Here is an 18090-nt window from a genome sequence, read left to right on the forward strand (position 1 = left end):
CTTGTTTGAATTTTGTTTCTATTAAGATATACTATTTTTAAAACTTGAAATCCATTTTTTTCTTATGGCCATGCATCTTTATGTCGAGATGATCAATTTGAGGATATTTGGGCATTAAAACAACATCTTCTAGTAAAAGTTTTGAAGTGCGCTCTAATTTGATTGTTTAGATGCTCGGCTCTACATAAACTTTTTCCTTTAGGTAACGTTGGAGAAACCTTTGTTTATTTATTTTTACTTTTTAAGTTTAAAGTGATTCAATATTTCAAACATCAAACAATCACATTTAAGAATATCGAGTGAAATTATAGGGCGGCTGATGTTTTTAACATCAGACTGTCCTAAAAATGGACCAGTTCGATATTTCAGTTATCTAACTACCCTAAAAACCACAAAAATAGAAGAATTACTAAAAAAGTTGTTCAAAGTTTCCAACATTGAGCAAAAAAAAATTCTAGAAAACAAAAAATAATATTTAAAATGACCTCATCACAAAATTTTGAATATTATGGACCAAATGGCACTTCCATAAATTTTACCCAATTCATTAAATCTCTCAAATTTATTTTTGAGGGAAAATTACATACATATCTGTTATACTTTTCATTATTACCAATGTACCAAATAGCTTCTGTTATTACATGTCTGTCCGTTTTTTACTTTTTATAACATAATTTTTTAAAAAATACGACTTTACTCTTTTTTGGGTGTTGAACAACTGGATTGAAGGGTTATTCAGATGTTCAACATCTGAAAATAGCTCGACAGTTTAACGTTTACATTCTCATTTTCGGATGATCAACATCCAAAAATATGACATTTTCATTTTCGGACGTTTGACATTTTCGGATGTTCAACATCCGAAAATATGACTGTAAAATTCCATAAGGTTTCGGGCTATTTTCGGATAATCGAAAATGAGAATGTGAACGTTAAACTTTCGGGCTATTTTTGGATATCCGAAAAACCCTTCAATTCGGTTATTCAACACCCGACAAAGGATAAAGTCATCTTTTTTTAAAATTTGCGTTATGAAAGGTAAAAAACGGACAGACATGTAATAATGGAAACTATTCGGTACATCCGTAATAACACAAAATATAATATATATGTGTAATTTTCCCTATTTTTTTATAAGGTACTTTTTTAAAAAAAAAATTGTAAAATTAACGAAACATTCTAAAAAAATGTTATAGTTTTCTATTGAAAAAATATTAGTAAAATTGGAAAAAGATAAAACAATTGCTTGTGCAGGATGGCGCATTAAATTCTTAAGCATTTATTGTCACTGTGTCCCTCTTAAGAGAGAAATGCCAAACGTTTGCTTCGTGGAATGCTCTTGCACGATCCTCGTGTATGCTTGCTCCCTCGAGTAAAAGATCCACTAAGTGTTTCTTAGATAGAAAGTTAAGGGATCTACTTTAGAGATTACTTCAGAGATTGTATGCAATCTGGTTTAGGTCTCAAACCAATACTCACGGCCAACATAGTACGTGGACTTTGCTGGGTGAGTGTGGCCATTAAAAGCTTCACGAGTACTAGTAATAAACATTTTGATACGATAGAACATGAACTGAGTGAGAGTGTAATCCTTCATGGATCATATTAAGTAAATAACATTTGTTGATATCGAACTGAACTTTACAAACTAAGCTAGTCGGTTGGGAAAAACTTAAGCTACTTGGGCATAGAAAACTATCCGATAAGGTTTTTAATAGGTTATCTCGTTGATGAGGTCGGAGTATGTCCGGATGAGTGAGCCGAGGGATTATGTAATCTTTATGTGTGATGGTGGCCTTCAAAGACGGGGGCCAAAACCTCATCTGCGTGTCATCACACGACATGCATATATGATAGTTGTTTAAAAAAAGTGAATCATCTTTTAGAGTGAAGCTTATGCATGTACGAGAGATACTCCTATATGTCATATGAGTTGTAGTGGCATCAGGTCTGAGTGACCTTGATACATCTCTAGAAGAGAACTTGAAATCCACAAACTGGGATTACGGGCCCTTACACATTGATTAGACTTTGGTGATCCACTAATGATCCTCTACGTGGACTGTGGATCACGTGCAATACTGGATCGGTTTGAGAAAACAACTGTAGACCATAGTCCACAGTTAAAGGTGGAGTGGCCCATTGTTTATTTATGTAATTCCTAAACCATATGGATCATTTCCTATGTAATGAATTTAATTATATTTTTTAATAATAGATGATTTTTAGATTTTTTATTTGAATTTTTCTAGATTTCTGGATATTTTATTTATCAAATTTGGATTTATAAAAATAAATATATTGATTTTAGATTGATTTAATTATTTAAATTGAATTTTATGAATTTTTACAATTCATATAATATTTAAATTAATTTGATTATTGTATGGGAGACTCAATAAGCTATATGGGACCACCATTCCAATGTGGTTGGGGACCATGAGTGCCACCTAGGGTGGAACGCCCCACTCCAAGGAACTTTCCATTTTTTATATCAAGCTTTGGTTTGGAAATAAAGTCATGTGATGTTTTAGAAAGCCTTTGCTTTAAGGAAGCTTTGAATGAATTTTTGGAAAACATGAGAAGGTTTGTGCATAATTTTGGTAAGAGCAATATTATGATTGAAATCAATTTATTTAATTTCTATTGATGATAAAATGATTTAAGAAATAAGAGATAAAAGTTCTAACATCTTCCATATGATATTGATAACCTATCTATAGAATGGATTTGCTCAAATCTCTCACCCCACAATTCACCCAAGATCAATGATACATATTCAATCTCACAAGAAAAGGCAAGCCATGAAAAACCCAAATATCTCTCTTCTCTCTTTAAATATTTCACTCTTTTAATAAGCTTAAAGGGAACACCGCAACCTAGTTCTCTCTCTAGAATTTTGGTAAGCATCACGTTCCACTTAGATCATCTATCACTCTCTCAATAAGATCTAAAGGGCACGTCCCACCTAGATGGTATTCTCTCTCTTATGTAATGTTATGTTGATCCTAAAGGTTGGGTAGAAGTAAGCAGATACTATCTCTCTTAAACTAGATTCTATAGTTTATACCTAAATTTGAAATTTGTGATCAAGAGGAGTTCAAAAGTTCCATTGAAAGGTTTGACCTAAACTTACTTTCCCGATTGAAATTGAAAGTTAATAATTGATCATGTACCATCGGATGATGGTGGCGCAGTGTGGAACATAATAAGCCCGATTGAGATAATCTCCAACACTCGTTTTGTTTATTACCATATTTAATTACATTGTTTTTATTTTCCCAAACATAAAAATTATGGTTATTTTTTTTATGGTTATTTCTTTGATTAAAGAAAATTAGTTTACTGGCATCAAGATTTTTAAGATTTTAGATTTGCTAGTTTTATTTTCTTTGAAACAAGAGTTTACCTACTTGTAATTAATCTTGGCCAGAAGTAAAAAAGAAAAAGGGTGAAAAAGAAAAAAAAATAAAAAACTATATCCTCTCACAAGATCGCATTAGTCTTTCTTTCAAACTCGATCAGAGTTTGAGGTGAGTTAGACTGAAGTTTAGAACCTGTTCCGTTAAATAAGTTATATGACATGAAAAAATGTATGTTTTGAAAAGTTATTTTATAAAGGATTATATACAATGAGACCATTTACCTTTGATACAAGGTGGTCGCAATTGCTTACAACCATCCGATATGAAGTTTGCAAAACCTTCCTTTGAAGTTTGAGCTTGGTCAATGGAATAATTGCATCCATCTAATTTTAATGTCTAATGGAATAATTGCTTCCACCCAATTTCACATCCAATGGTCAAGATTAATGTCTGACCTTGTACCAAAGGCAAATGGTTTCATTCTATACTTTCCCATTACATAATAATAATAGTAAAGTATTAGAGACTATTTTATATTATTTTTTTAGTTACATCATTTTTTTATTAAGACAGGCATGAACATCACAAGCATTAAAGTTTGTATCTCCGAATAGAAATATGAAAATTAGCAAGATTGACACCTTGAAATGTAGAACTAAAGTGCAACTCTAAAATCTTTCCAAAAAAAATCTTTCAAAAAAAGTTGTTTCAATATTAGGAAAACATATTATTGATTATCTTGACATCGAGATTCATAGATACAGAGAAAACAAGAGATTTCAAGTCATAAAAATAATACATCTTGCTACACATTATCTAGACCATGTACTTTCAAGATTTTTATGTGCTTATAAATCTGCTTGATTTGAAACATTTTTTTACTTTAAAATTTTATATTAGAGAAAAAAATAGATTATTACCAGAAAATCCTAAAAAATTTTAACACCAAAATTGTATCTCATGACAAAGGTTGGAGGTGCTTGAATGTTGCAACCTTATGCAAACCACACCGAAAACTGTAAATCATTGACCATGAACCCGAGTTTCTTTGTACGACTAACAGATGCACGAACCCCTACCATACCCAAAAGAATTTATGGAAAAAAGAAAAAAAAAATTCTTAGGTGGCACCAAAAGTCTTGATCTTCTTATGAAAAGACAATGTTTTGGAAAGAAAAATGCATGGATCTCTAGATAACTGGATTACTCACAGTATGTAATCTCATAAATTGTCGTCAAAATTCAACAAGTAGACAACAGGCAAATGTTGCCATGGAAGGATAAATGAAACATGTAGAACTTCAGTATGAAGGACAGGACGAAGCATGGTTGCTACAATCCATTTGAGTGTCCAGTATGTATCATTGCATTAAAGAGCAGGAGAAACTATCTATTAAATAACTCATTGACTAAAGACCAGTAAAGATGTTCAAGATAAAGAATATAACAATACGATGGTCATAAAAGAGTAAGATATTAGAATGTGGTTCTCTTGAAATTTTCAAGCCACAATAGGAGGAGCAACATATCTTTTCTTTTTTGCAGGAGAAATGTTGGTTATCATTGGAGTAGGATATTGAGTTATCGCTTGCAGATTTGCCAACCTTCTCTGAATACAACATCACGTTAAAGAGAATTAGAAGCATCAGTTGTCTGAATTTCCATCAGTGTCTCTGTATACTGATCACGCTCTTCTTCACTTTGGAGGATACGTGGGAGTGGCGCAATAATTTCTATTACCTGTACACCATTCTAATTGAGAGAAACAAATAGAACAAAAGAATGCATGTTTCAAAAGAGTAAACTTCATTATGAGGTTTATGTTCATTATGAGATTCACAACACTCATGATCAATATTGAGTTTTGATTCTTTTATGCATGACAAAGTTGTCATCTTAGTGCATCATTTATAGAGTACTAATGAAATTTACAGCAAGTTATAATGACTGATTTTTTATATCCTTGCTTGCCAAGTGATTGTTGAATTTCCTGGTTGAGCTGAAATACAATTTATATGCTAAAAATAGCTATATCTGCTTTTCGAAAACCAATAGACCGGCTGGAACCGGGCCAACACGTTTGACTATGAATTGTCAACTACGTCAGCAACCATTAGAGAAAATTGTTCGTGTTTTTTATTAATGATGTACGTTATATTCACGACTACTCAACTCGAGCTGATTCAGAGAGACTATCGAGTTGATTTAAATACCTAGAACATTGCCCAGACTCTTCATGAAGAGCCTTAAATGCCTTAAGCTAGCATTTTTGGTGTAGACTCACAGAAATGGAACTTGGACCAAGTTTTTCAAGCTCTGCAAAAATCCTTTAAAAGAGGGAAATTGTTTATGGGGTTCAAATTGACAGCATATTCTGATTCTATTAATCCCGCATTCTCACAAGTGACATTTATTTATTAAATAGTACATCTGAAGTTTTCCATTTATAAAACAACATGACTTGGATATCGAGTTGACAGTGCATTAGTGCTGGTATGACCGCCCTGACTTGTACGTCAAGTTGATTTGGCGAGTTTTCCAAATTAAACAAGGACTTTTATTCGATAAACTAAATATTTGATCTTAAAAAACCTGGAGTCATTAATCTTTGTTAAACACATTTGAGTGTTTTACACTAATAATTTTTTTTTTTTTATTTTGAGAATGTTTACTTGTATTGAGATAAAAAGAAAACACAAAGGTTGCCCTCCCACAAGTAGTGAAGGACAGTAATACCCTTTACAGGACAACAGAAATAGAGCCCATAACAGGGCAGCAGAAGTACAAAGCTATAATAGGATCAAAACCAAACTAGGTGATCTCCGGTGGACCGTCCACAGAATTTGAGCCCAGAGCTCCAGATTTGGCTAGAGTCAGCGATGGAGCTGGCCTCTGTCCACGTATGCCTCCAAGTGTTTTGCAAGAGGGACCACCTATATTGGATTTCGTCAAACACGGACTCTAGCCTCCAAGGGCACTGGGCTGGGGTAGAAGCCCAAGCGACAACATTGGCAGAATCTCCTTCGATCACCAGAGAGTTTCCCCAGTCCTTGTTGAAGTATCGAAGGCCATGAAGGAGAGCCATTGCCTCTGCCTCGGTGGAGTCTGAGCTACTGAGGGACTGCTCAAAGGAGAGGAGGGTGCAGCCTGCATGGTTGTGATAGATGCGACCTACACCTGAGGGTCCAGGATTGCCCAGGGAGCAACCATCGAAAATAAGCTTAATTGCAACCAAGAGGCTGATCTAGGAACTTGGGTAGGCCATAACTGAAGCATAGCCTTCCAATTTTGGTGGAAGTCCGCCACTGAGAAGCACTTGAAAGCTTTAGAGTTGGTTGCCCAAAAGAAGACCAAAGATCTCACCTTTTCCATCAGCGTGACAGGATTAGAAAATTCTCCCCTAAAGATTCTCTGGTTCCTTTCCAACCACAGAGTCGAGAGTAAGGTTGGCACAGAAGCTTTCCAAAGAATAATACCTGATCTAGCCCACGAGAGTGAAAGGTAAGAAGAGAAGAGCTCTGGAACAGTCTGAGGGGTGACCCAAACCTAGCCAAAAAGTTGGAGGACAGAGTTCCAGACGAAAGACGCTATCTCACAATGTAGAAAGAGATGAGCATTGGTTTCAGCCAAAAAGTTGGAGGATAGAGTTCCAGAGGAAAGGCACTATCTCACAATGTAGAAAGAGATGAGCATTGGTTTCAGCTTCTTTCTTACACATAATGCATCTGTTGGGTAGTTGTAGGCCCCTTCTTTGAAGATGGTCCACGTTTAAGGCTCTCTCACGGGTGGTCACCCAAATAAAGAAGGTGATTTTAGGGGACCCAGAGAATTTCAGGCCTTAGCAGCAACATGGGCAGGAGAGGAAGGGGGGGAGCAAGGGAGGACAAGAGGAAAGCCTTATAAAAAGAGGCAACCAAAAACACTCCTGAAGGGGAAGGGGTCCAAACCACCTTATCAAAACCCGAAGAAGGGAGGAAAATGTTGAGCAGGGTCTGCAAAATCAAGAAAATCAGGTAACTCGGAGTCATTAAGGGACCTTTTGAAGGCAGGGGTCCAAACCCTTCCCCAGGGAAAGGGTTCAAAATTCTCAGCAATGGTGGATAACTAGTTTCTAGCCAACCGGTAAAAGGTGGAGAATCAGTCCCTGGGTGGGGTGTGGCCCAACTAAATGTCCGACCAAAAGGCAATACGGTTACCCTCTCTAGGATGAAAGCGAATATGGGAGAGGAAGCGGTGAAGGCAAGAATGGAAATGCTTCCAAATACTTGAGGCATTGTAGGGGACCCTGAGTCAGGAAACCAAGCCTCCGGAGGCCACCGATATTTGAGACGGACCACCTCTTGCCATAAGTGATCTGTTTGGGATGCAACCCTCCACCACCACTTACCAATGTGTGCAGCATTGGTCTTCCTAATGTTGCGAATGCCTAGGCTTCCAAGGGATTTCAGGGCGCAGACCGTCACCTAAGCAATGAGATGAAATTTCCTTCCATCAGTGCCAAACCAAAGGAAATTTCTCATGAGTTGTTCGAGCCGATTTGCCACAGAGACCAGGATTGGGAAAAGGGACATTCGGTAAATAGGGGTGTTAGAGAGAGTCGCCTTGATCAGGGTGAGTCTACCTACAAGGAAGAGGAAAAGGCCTTCCCATCCTGCGAATCTACTATCGAACTTATCGATAATATGGGACTACTGACTAGCTTTAGGCTTCCCGATACATAGGGGAAAACCTAAATAAGAGGCAGGAAATGGTTGAGCTTTGCAACCCCAAAGATCAGCGAAAATGGACACCGACTCCAAAGTCATGGCCGCCCCCATCATACTGGTCTTGGCAAGGTTAACTTTGAAGCCCGTAGCCCATTGGAAGCATCTGAGAAAAATGCGAAGGTAGTGGATCTGATCAGGTAAGGCGTCACAAAAAAGGAGGGTGTCATCGGCATTTGAAGGTGGGAGACCGAAGGTCCCTTGGGGCTAGCCTGAAGCCCTTGACCAGGCCAGCATGGTACAGACTCGAAAGGGAACCACTGAAGACTTCAGCAACAATAGAGAAAAGGAAGAAGCTTGAAACAGGGCCTTGGATGTGCCGTTGATGATAACCGAGAAAGTGGGTGAGGAAATGCACCCTCTCATCCACCTCTGCCAACATGCACCAAAGCCCATGCGATGTAATGTCTCATCGAGAATATCCCAGTTGACGTGGTCATACGCCTTCTCCCAATCCAGCTTAATAACCAAACCAGGGGTTTTTGCCAAATGACGGGTATGAAGGCATTCGTGCGCAATAAGGGCACCGTTTAGGATTTGACGATCCTTGACAAAAGCGCCTTGAGTAGGTGAGATGACCCAAATCAGTACCTCATGGATTCTAGTGGCTAAAATCTTGGAGAGGATATTGTAAGAGCTATTGACTAGGCTGCCTAGAGTCTCTTAACTCCTTCGCACCTTTGATTTTGGGGATTAAAGCCAGAAAGGTAGCATTCAAGGCCCTATTGATTACTCCGCTAGAGTGAAAATCAGCAAAGAAAGCCCCCACGTCAGTCTTAAGGGTGTCCCAAAACTGAAGAAAGAGCGCAACAGGGAAGCCGTCGAGGCCATGGGCTCTGTCGTGGCCTGAGGACTTGACTGCTTCAAGGATTTCAGCTTTTTCGAAAGGGCGTTCCAACCACACTGCTTTGTCGGGTGGGAGAGCCCTGAAACTAAGGGATGACAAAAAGGCCTCGGCCTTCCTGCACCTTGAAAAGGGTCTGGAAGAAGTTGATGAAGGCTTGCTCAATGAGCTGCGGTTGGTCGAGATGCTGATCTCCAACTTTGATAAGGGAAATGGTATTGTCACGTTTGCGACAATTCACAATCTTATGAAAGAATGCGGCGTTATTATTGCCCAGTTTTAACCACTTGACCCTGGAGCGCTGCGCCCAAAAGATTTCCTCCTGACGAAGAATGGAATGGAGAGCTAACTTGCCTTCGCGACACTCAATTTGGTTAGCAAGAGAAAGGGCTGCAGATTCCTCGTGAGAATCAAGGAGGAGAATAGTGTTGAGAAAAGCTGCTTTTGGTCCAAGAAATTCCCCAGAAGGTTTTTGCACCAGTGCTTAAGGGCGAGTTTTAAAAGATGTAGCTTACACTGAAGGCGAAAGCCAGGCCAACCACGAACAATAGGGGAGAAAGAAAGGCACCACGAGGCAACGAGGGAGGGGAGATGGGGCTCCTCCAACCAAGACAGCTCAAAACGGAAGGGCTTGGGACCTCGGCCCAGGACAATAGCGTTGAGAAGGATAGCCTGGTTATCGAAGATAGGCTTGGGGAGGACTACGGAGTGGGAGTTGGGGAAAGATGAGTCCCACTCAAGAGAAAGGAGGTACCAGTCAAGCTTAACAGAGAGGGGTCTTCCGAGTGGTTCGACCAGGTGAAGTGAGCCCCTTGAAGGGGTACATCCAGCAGTTGATTGCTGGTAATGAAGTCAAAGAACGCCATCACCGTGGGGAAAATCCTTGAATTAGAGTTCCGTTTAATGTGCCGGCGTTTCAAAGGGTCACTGAGATCCTTGATGTTCTAAGCTAAAATCTTCATGGAAGGGAGAGAGAGGGAGCAGAACATCTCCCTATAAGACGAATGACGGGTCGACCACTCGAAGAATGCAAATCGGCATTTGGGGGGTCAGCGAATGGACCATCACGATCAACGTTGATGTCGTAGATGAGATTAACCATTTCCCTTCGGCCTTTGGAATTAAAGTTCACTCGGAAGAAAGGGTCATTTTTTATGAAATTGATGAGGGCCTCCTGATGGCCAGGAAAAGCCATACCCATCACCTTGATTACCTTGAGGGTGTCGCCTAGGGCAGCGTCAAAAGCTTTGGTGGAATCAGAATTGTCAGAGGGAGGGACGATGGTGCCAAGGGGCTCCCCACTAGAACAAGATAGGGAAGGGGAAATGGGGCAATCACCAAGGGCAAGAGGAAGGGGAGACCCCAGTGGAGAGAGAGAGGCAGAGATTACCCCTCCGGCAGGAGGCACGAGAGGCGAGGGGAGAGGCGAAAGAGGAGGGAGGCCAGGCTGAAACAGAGGAGGAGGAAGGCCGAGACCCAGGTGGGGCATCAGGGGGCGGGCGGGCAGGAGCCAAAGTGGGGGGATGAGAGCTGTTAGGGGGCAGACTAACTGACAAGAGGGCTTGAGCCTTGCCGGAATCGAGGGGGGTCGTTGGTGAATGAGGGTCGACAGGCAAGGGGAGGCCTCACACAAAGAAAGGGTAGGCGATGAAGCAGGCGAGAGCCGACGAGCAGAGCCTTGTGACGAAGAGGCGAGGAAACCCGGAAGAGTCGACGGAGAAGGAGGCCGCACTGACGAAGGGATGGGGACGAGCACGATATGGAGGATGAGACTCCAGAAGGCGATCAAGGGAGAGGAGGAAAATGAAGAAGGGTTAGTGCCAAGTGGCTGAGTAACAAAAGGGAAGATAGGATTGGCACCAAGTGGTGACAGCAAAGTGGAGCATAAACTAAGAGAGGTGGTGGCACCAGGTGGTAGCAACACCAGAGCAGATGTGTCGCCAGGGAAGTCTACCACGAAGGGGGATTAGGATGGGGCAAGTGACGAGAGAGAGGCAGTGAAAGAGAGGTTTTGGGGGGGGAGGGAGGAATAGAGGAGAAAGGAGGGGGTAGAGACGACATAAGAGAAGAAACAACAAGGGCAAAAGAGGAAACAAAAAGCAAAGACCCAGAGGAGGCCACAATAGACGACACATGGCAGGAAGAAGAGGAGCCAACAAGTAACTTGCATAAAAAATAACCAACTTATAGGGGCAAGGGGGAGTTCAAGATCGAAGAGGGCACCCTCTCAACCAATGGGGGATGGTCAAGGGAAGAGGTTGACGGCAGTGACGGCGGAGCAGCAGGCAACACGGCTTCGACAGAAGGCGTACGACGACTGAGAGGGACAACAACCACAAACTTACCGAAGTTTTGCTGGAAAGGAGGACGCTGGTGGCCAGAAATGCCGAGACGACCTCTCCAGAGCCGCTTTCGATCGCAAACCACAGTCCAACCATCCGGAGAAGGGGAACCAGAGTCCCGAGGGTGTGGCGGGGGATGGGCTAGCTTGGAAGTGGAGTTTGGAAGGCGGCAAAGACGGGATCCAGGCCAAGCTAACCCGGAAGTTCCCAAGTTGCACACATGGAGGGGTATGTTGAAAGCTCGAAGCCAATTACGGCGAGGGAGAAAGGCTCCCACGCTAGGGTTTCAACAAGATATGGAGAGGGTAGCACCTTTGAAGGCCAAAGGGGGAGAGCGTAAGGCCATCTCCGACCCTTCCCTGGAAGGGAAGGAAAACAGGATGCCTCCACACTAAAGGGAGCGGCAGCCAATGTTAGGGTCATTCCAGGACCGTTGAGCCTACTTCTCAATGGCACGAAGGTCAGAACGGGGGGGAGAGAAGTAGCCAACGAGGGAGTTAAGCAAGGCCACACGAGGGGGGGGGGCTGAATCCTGAACTCGAATAACCGAGGACCCAGACAGAGGCGATGAGGGGAAAGACCCAAGGGAAGCTGAGGGGAGGGAGGCGGAAAGGGTGGAGGGCAGGGGAGAAAGGGTGGTGGGGTGGCTGGAGGAGAAAAGTTGCGCGAAAGAGCGGGGGAACGCCATTGTTAGGCTTTAGGATTCCAGGATCATATAGGTGACGCAAGTTAAGATATTTTCTTTTACTTAAATTCTTAATAGGAAAACATAAAATTTGAGGTTTGTAGGCGTAGCCCTTTACTCCAGAAGCATTTAAGAGTTTCCTAAAGCCAGTGTTGAAAAACTCTGCCGAGTCTAATAGGACTTGGCCGAAGGCGAGTTCCTCTATACCTGTACAGTACTGGCCGGATTACTAGTTTACACTATTAAAGTTAATGATACTGATGCATTCGATTCATTCTAATATTGATTTTCAAGTAGGATCACTATATTATGTTACTCTTTTTAAGATTTGTCTATATTCTCATGGAGTGTGAAAAACTATAGAGAGGAGAACTATAACTTCACAATAGAATGAACTTCAAGGAAAAGCTACTCATCAAAACAAGCATGCTACTTATTTTGAGGTGCATTTTTACCAAGTACCTTTTAGAACAAACATGTTGCAGATTATATAAATAACATAGTGCCCATTGAGAGTAAATATATCTTGTCCATACTTAAAATAATCAAGAGTCACAGCAGTAATTGTCATGTTTTGTCATTTTTTTGGCCGGAAACAAACATTCTATTATTAAATTAGTGCTATATTATTGTATTAAGCTCAACTAAAGTCATTGTTATTTTATCTTGTTTTACATTCATATTTAAGGGACTTGATCGCTCATTTCATAATGAGAATCATTTCTGAGATCTCATTCCAATACCAGTTTTACATAGTATCAGACCTGGCACTCTATCTGGTAAGACCCTTATCCATAGTAATAGGGTGTTCATGGGGTGTTAAATTCAAAGGGGAAGTTTCCATCGTAATTCCACAGTCCAAAATCCAGGCAATCTGAAGCTTTTATTTTTTTATTTATTGTTATTCCAAGGGTCACATTAGCAACACCTACCACTTGTATTGCAACACCTATCACTTGTATTACAAGTATGGAACCATTTCAGAACTTAGATTTAGGGATTTTGATCCTCCCAGCAATGTTAGTTTTTCAAGTTCAATCTGAGGCACATTCAGGATGAGGACTATGAGTTGATTACGATTTAGTCGGAGCATTTGCAACTTATTTTTGTTTCACAAATGCCAACCTTCTTGCATGTCTATCACTGAGACATGTACATCTTGTGTACTTCATTTGATACATGTGTCACAGCCATTTATGTTATTCATATTGTAACTTAAGGGGTATTATAGTTTTCCTTTTCCTTTTTTAATAAAAAGTACAAAAGTGAGTAACAGAATTACAAACTTGTTAGGCCTTTTATTATTACATATTAATTTAAGGCTGTTCCCATGTAGGTTTATGTATTACAAATGGAGTACAGAAGGATAACAAATAACCAAGACACTCATACCACAACCACTATACTTCAGCACTCCTTAAAGACACTGCACAAATATCAATTATACAAGCTGGCTTAACACGTAACCATTGCTTCTCTAAGGCCTTTATAAACATGTCAGCTAGTTTGATCTTTTTACAAAGAAGACCAACATTCTTTAGCAACATTCTTGTTTCTTGCAAATTAACAACCGACTACAATATGTTTGGTTTGGTCCTTTAATGGCAGCTTGATTGTCATAACGCATGTCCCAAGGATTATAAGTTTACATGGTGTGAGTCTATGCCCCCTTGCTTTGAGACAGATGGAACAACATAGAGGCACACACTATTCTGCCATGAAAACACATACCAAGGCAATGCCCTAATTCTTGTATTATAACATCTATAATATTACATCCTGAGTAACGACATATGTGCCCATATACATTACAGAAAATGACTTCACAATATATAAAACAACTTAAAATACACCCAAATTACAGAATTGCCCTTTGTTGCATTCTAATACTCCCCCTTTAGCTGCACATCATGTTTGAACATGCACAACTGGTTCTTTAAGAACTTGTGCCAATCTTTTGCAAGCCCTGTCGTGAAGATATCAGCTATTTGATTTTCGATCCCAATAAAACAAGCATCTATCTCTTCTTAAATTTTCTCATTTTCAAAAGGATTATCTACCTGAATGTTTTTAATACGATCATGAAATACTGGATTTTCTGATATTGCCAGAGCACTCTTGTTGTCACAGTAAAAATGTTGACTTGCATATTTTTGTTCCAAGAAACAATATCTCATATCCATGAAATCTCAAAAACTATATCTGCAAGCGCTAGATACTCAGGCTCAGTACTAGAACTTGCAATAATTTTTTGTTTCTTACTCATCCGTCAAATTAGATTTCTACCAAGGAAGACACAATAACCTAAAACTAATCTTCTAGAATCTAGATCTCCAGCCTAGTCTACATCAGAGTACCCAACTATGGACGCAGTAATCAATTTACTCATGTTGTTTCTTTTATAAAGCAGCTCAAGATTCATTGTTCCTTTTACACATCTGATTATTATCTTCAATGCTACCATGAAATTGTCAGTGCAAGCATGCATAAATTGACACAATTGGTTAACACCATATGATATATCCAGCATTGTAAGAGTGACACACTGCAATGCCCCTACTAAACTTCTGTATCGTTGGACTACAGAAAGCTGGTCCTTCAAATATCCTTAATCTTTTAATCAGATCAGCCGGCATACAATATGGCCTGCGATCGGTCATATTTGCTTATTCAAAAAGGTCTAAAGCTAATCAAGTCCATGTTGCTGATTAAATCTTTTTGCAATCAGCCTTCCTTTAAACCTTTCCACGGTGCCATTTGACTTGTACTTCACTTTATAAACCCACTTGCAAGCGCACTACATTTTTCTCTGCAGGTCTAAGAACTATCTCCCAAGTCTTGCTCATGTACATAGTCTTAATCTCTTCTACCAGATCCTCAATCCACTGCCGACCTTTCTCTTGCCATATAATATATATATATATATATATATATATATATATATATATATATATATATATATATAGGATTGTCTAGAAAGAGAACATTTATCTTTTGTACATGGAGGTCATAATCATTCTTGTCATTTAAATTTCATTGAATAGACAAAAGTTCCAAAAAAAAAAAAACCCAGACTACGTGACATACCCCAAGCTATCCAATTTGACATCTAATGAGTGGGAAAGATTGTGACCTCTATGTACAACAGATAAATGGTATTTTGCAAACAATCCCTATATATATTGCCTCAAGAAAAGCTCTAGGTTGTTCGAATTTGAGTTCATACATAAAAACTTGAAAACCATGAGTGAAGTAGTCATAACTTACCCATCGATCAATTGAATACTTTGTTCTAGTAGAGTTGTGTGGGCTTTGAGTGCTCTCTTTAATTTCAACTTGCCTATCTTCTTGCCACCCTTCACGCTTTCTTCTTTTACATGCTATTCTTGGCTTATTTCTTTATTTGGACCATCTTCTTGCTGCCCTTCACACCTTCTTCTTTGATATAATATATTACAAGTGATTTATAAATTCTTCAATTTTATTAGAGCCTTGATTTAGATCTCGGTACATATATCCCCCAAACTCTTCCCCAGGTCTTGGAGGAGTTTCATCAATTATCTCGTCCTCAAGACTGTGTTGCTCACCACTTCTATCTACATCTTTATCAACAAAAAGTGGTGTCACTTCCTATTTACTAACATTTGCATCCATAATATAAGGAGGCTATACATCCTCCTTTCATTAAAGATACATCTCAAGAGAAGGAACGCTTTTCAATCTAGGACTGTCACACCTGTATCCCTTTTATCCATTAGCATATCCAGTAAAAACACAAATGTTCGTCGTTGAGGATCGCTTATTTCTCTGGCTCTTGTCAACATGAACATAGGAATAAACATTCAAATCAGTGCAACATGGAATAATCAAGGTCCTTCCCAAGTAGAACTTGGTAAGGTGATTTCCCATGTAGAACATTTGTAGGAAACCTATTGATGAGATAAAGTTCTATATGAGATGCTTCTGTCCATAAAAATTTAGGAACTCCACTCATAAACATCATGGACAATGCAACTTCATTCATATGCATATGTTTTCTCTCTGGTACTCCATTTTGTTCTGTTGTGTGTTCGTTATTTTTGTTGTTTCACACCATTATTTTCTAGATAAGTTCTAAAGTTCTGGGATCAAAACTCTCCCCTCCATCACTACAAAAGAAGACTAGAGGTATTTTTCCACGATTTTGAACAAATAAATGAGAAAACACATTTTTTCTTAAGAAAGAATATCCCGATGAAACGATAGAAATCATCCACAAATGTAACATAATATAAAGAATTAGATAAAGAAGACTATGGATTGGGATCTCCCAAGGAGGTGGTCGCTCAAGCTACAGATGCTTGATCCCACACTCTAGGATAAGGGATCTCGATCCAAGCGTTTATTTATTTTTGGGATCTCGATCCACAAAATTGGGCATCTAGATCCCTAGTTAAAGGGATCTAGATTCCACTTATCCAAATCACAGGTCCATGTTTAATTAGAATTGAACCTCCACCAACTTGGCACCATGCTTCTTTTACATTAAGACCAAGGTTTGTTAGGTTTGTGGCCTTTAAAGCTCGAGAGGCTGTAAATATAATAAATATAATAGATTGTACACTGCAATGGGAGTGTATGTTGATTGACATACCCAGGGTTAGGCGATCTATGGCCCAAGGTCATATGTCCAAAACTCTGTTTCCCTGGGAATAAACACTACTATTGAGGGTTTCAAGAGCTTTGTCTTTTGTTGAGGTTAGAGAAATGCCTACGGATGGCTGGTAGGCCAGGAGAGCTTTGCAGTCTCTTGTGTGCGAATGTAGGCCTGTGAAAGTAAAGGCCAAAATCCTCAACAAACTTCAACACGGCATGTACATGTGACAGTTGCATATTGGGAAGCAACTGTGTAGGCATGAGCTAGTTCATAGATCTTTGGGCTTCGATTACCAAAGAATAGAAACTTTACAAATTAAATCCGAAGATTGGTACTCCATTGCTGTCATTTCATATGTATATGGTTACAATTACCTACGTTCTCAGTGTGCTTACGATGTAGCACCAGGAGGATTAATTCTCGGTAAAACAGATCAAACTGATTATTATCATAATGATTCGAACTGTTTCAAAAACCCAACATGCACTTTTTTTTGCTTTTGCATTCAAATATCAAACAGAGTAGATGAATGAATCAGGTTCATTAACAATTCCCAGATTCGAAGTGGCCAAAAAGAAAGCATTGACTTCCTAGCCATATCTTGCATCTATAGTTTTTCTACCCTGGGGAATTTGCTACAGTTGATAAAAACCATTCCTTCGCACGATGATGTATAGTGAGAATCCCCCTTGCACTATAGTGTTAGGTGCATCTGACTTGCTTTTAGGGGAAACCTGTAATCCAAATAACGGGATCGTGGTTCCACTATTTATTGGCCAACTTTGACAGGTCAATCATGGGCCCCTGTCCCTGATTGTGGGTCATGGGTCCCATCGGCTTGGTTTGAAAAGATAATTGTAGATCACGGTTTCTTATTCAGATGGAGTGCCTTGACATTTGTTTTTCTTGACCAATTGGTACCAATGCACTTCTAAATGTATTTTTCAATGTTTTAGAATTTATTAAGAAACTCAAGTAATATTGTTTTTAACTTTAATTATGATTCTATGACTTCTTCATACTCTTTCAAAAAATTTAAAAACTTATTTTTTGTTGTAAAAGCCTAGAAAGGGCAAAATTGAAATTTTGCAAATTAATAAAGACTTGGCCTTAACTGGGATCCACGTGGGGGGCAAAGGGCCCAACTCCCACACGTGTGGGCCACAAGGGCTACATGCTGGACACTAAGTGGGATGCCACTACTTGAATTTAAAATATTTGCTTTTAAGAGTCTTATTTGGATTAGGGTTCCTACTTGGACTAGGACTCCTACTCAGATCAAAATTCTAAGAAAAATGGAAGTTCTAATTGTAATAGAGTGCTATTTGGATTAGGATTCCTACTTGGACTTGGAGTCCTACTTCGATCAGAATTCAAATTAAAATAGAAATCCTAATTGTATTAGGAGTTTCTATTTGGATTATGATTCCTACTTACTTAAATCAGAATTCAAAT

General features: G+C 39.5%; 1 protein-coding gene across 34 annotated transcripts in view; it reads right to left on the reverse strand.

Annotated features, from left to right (window-relative positions):
- Window positions 1–4529: 4529 nt before the first annotated feature.
- Window positions 4530–18090, reverse strand: part of LOC18440454 (Pseudouridine synthase family protein) — a 104669-nt gene continuing 91108 nt past the window's right edge. For 20 of the 34 annotated variants that reach the window (XR_016061245.1, XR_016061244.1, XR_016061240.1 and 17 more), the window contains one exon: window positions 4530–5105. Coding sequence is in view for 21 of the 34 variants with exons in the window: in XM_011627346.3 (XP_011625648.2) it covers window positions 4992–5105 (114 nt within the window). In the remaining 13 variants the exon portion in view is untranslated. Of the gene's footprint in view, window positions 5118–18090 lie in introns of all 34 variants that reach the window. The other 14 variants (XR_016061243.1, XR_016061238.1, XM_088874506.1 and 11 more) reach the window with 3 other exon arrangements.

The sequence above is a fragment of the Amborella trichopoda genome, chromosome 8, assembly GCF_054954075.1.
Source record: "Amborella trichopoda isolate Santa Cruz 75 chromosome 8, AtrichopodaSantaCruz75HAP2 v2.0, whole genome shotgun sequence".
Lineage (NCBI taxonomy): Eukaryota > Viridiplantae > Streptophyta > Magnoliopsida > Amborellales > Amborellaceae > Amborella > Amborella trichopoda.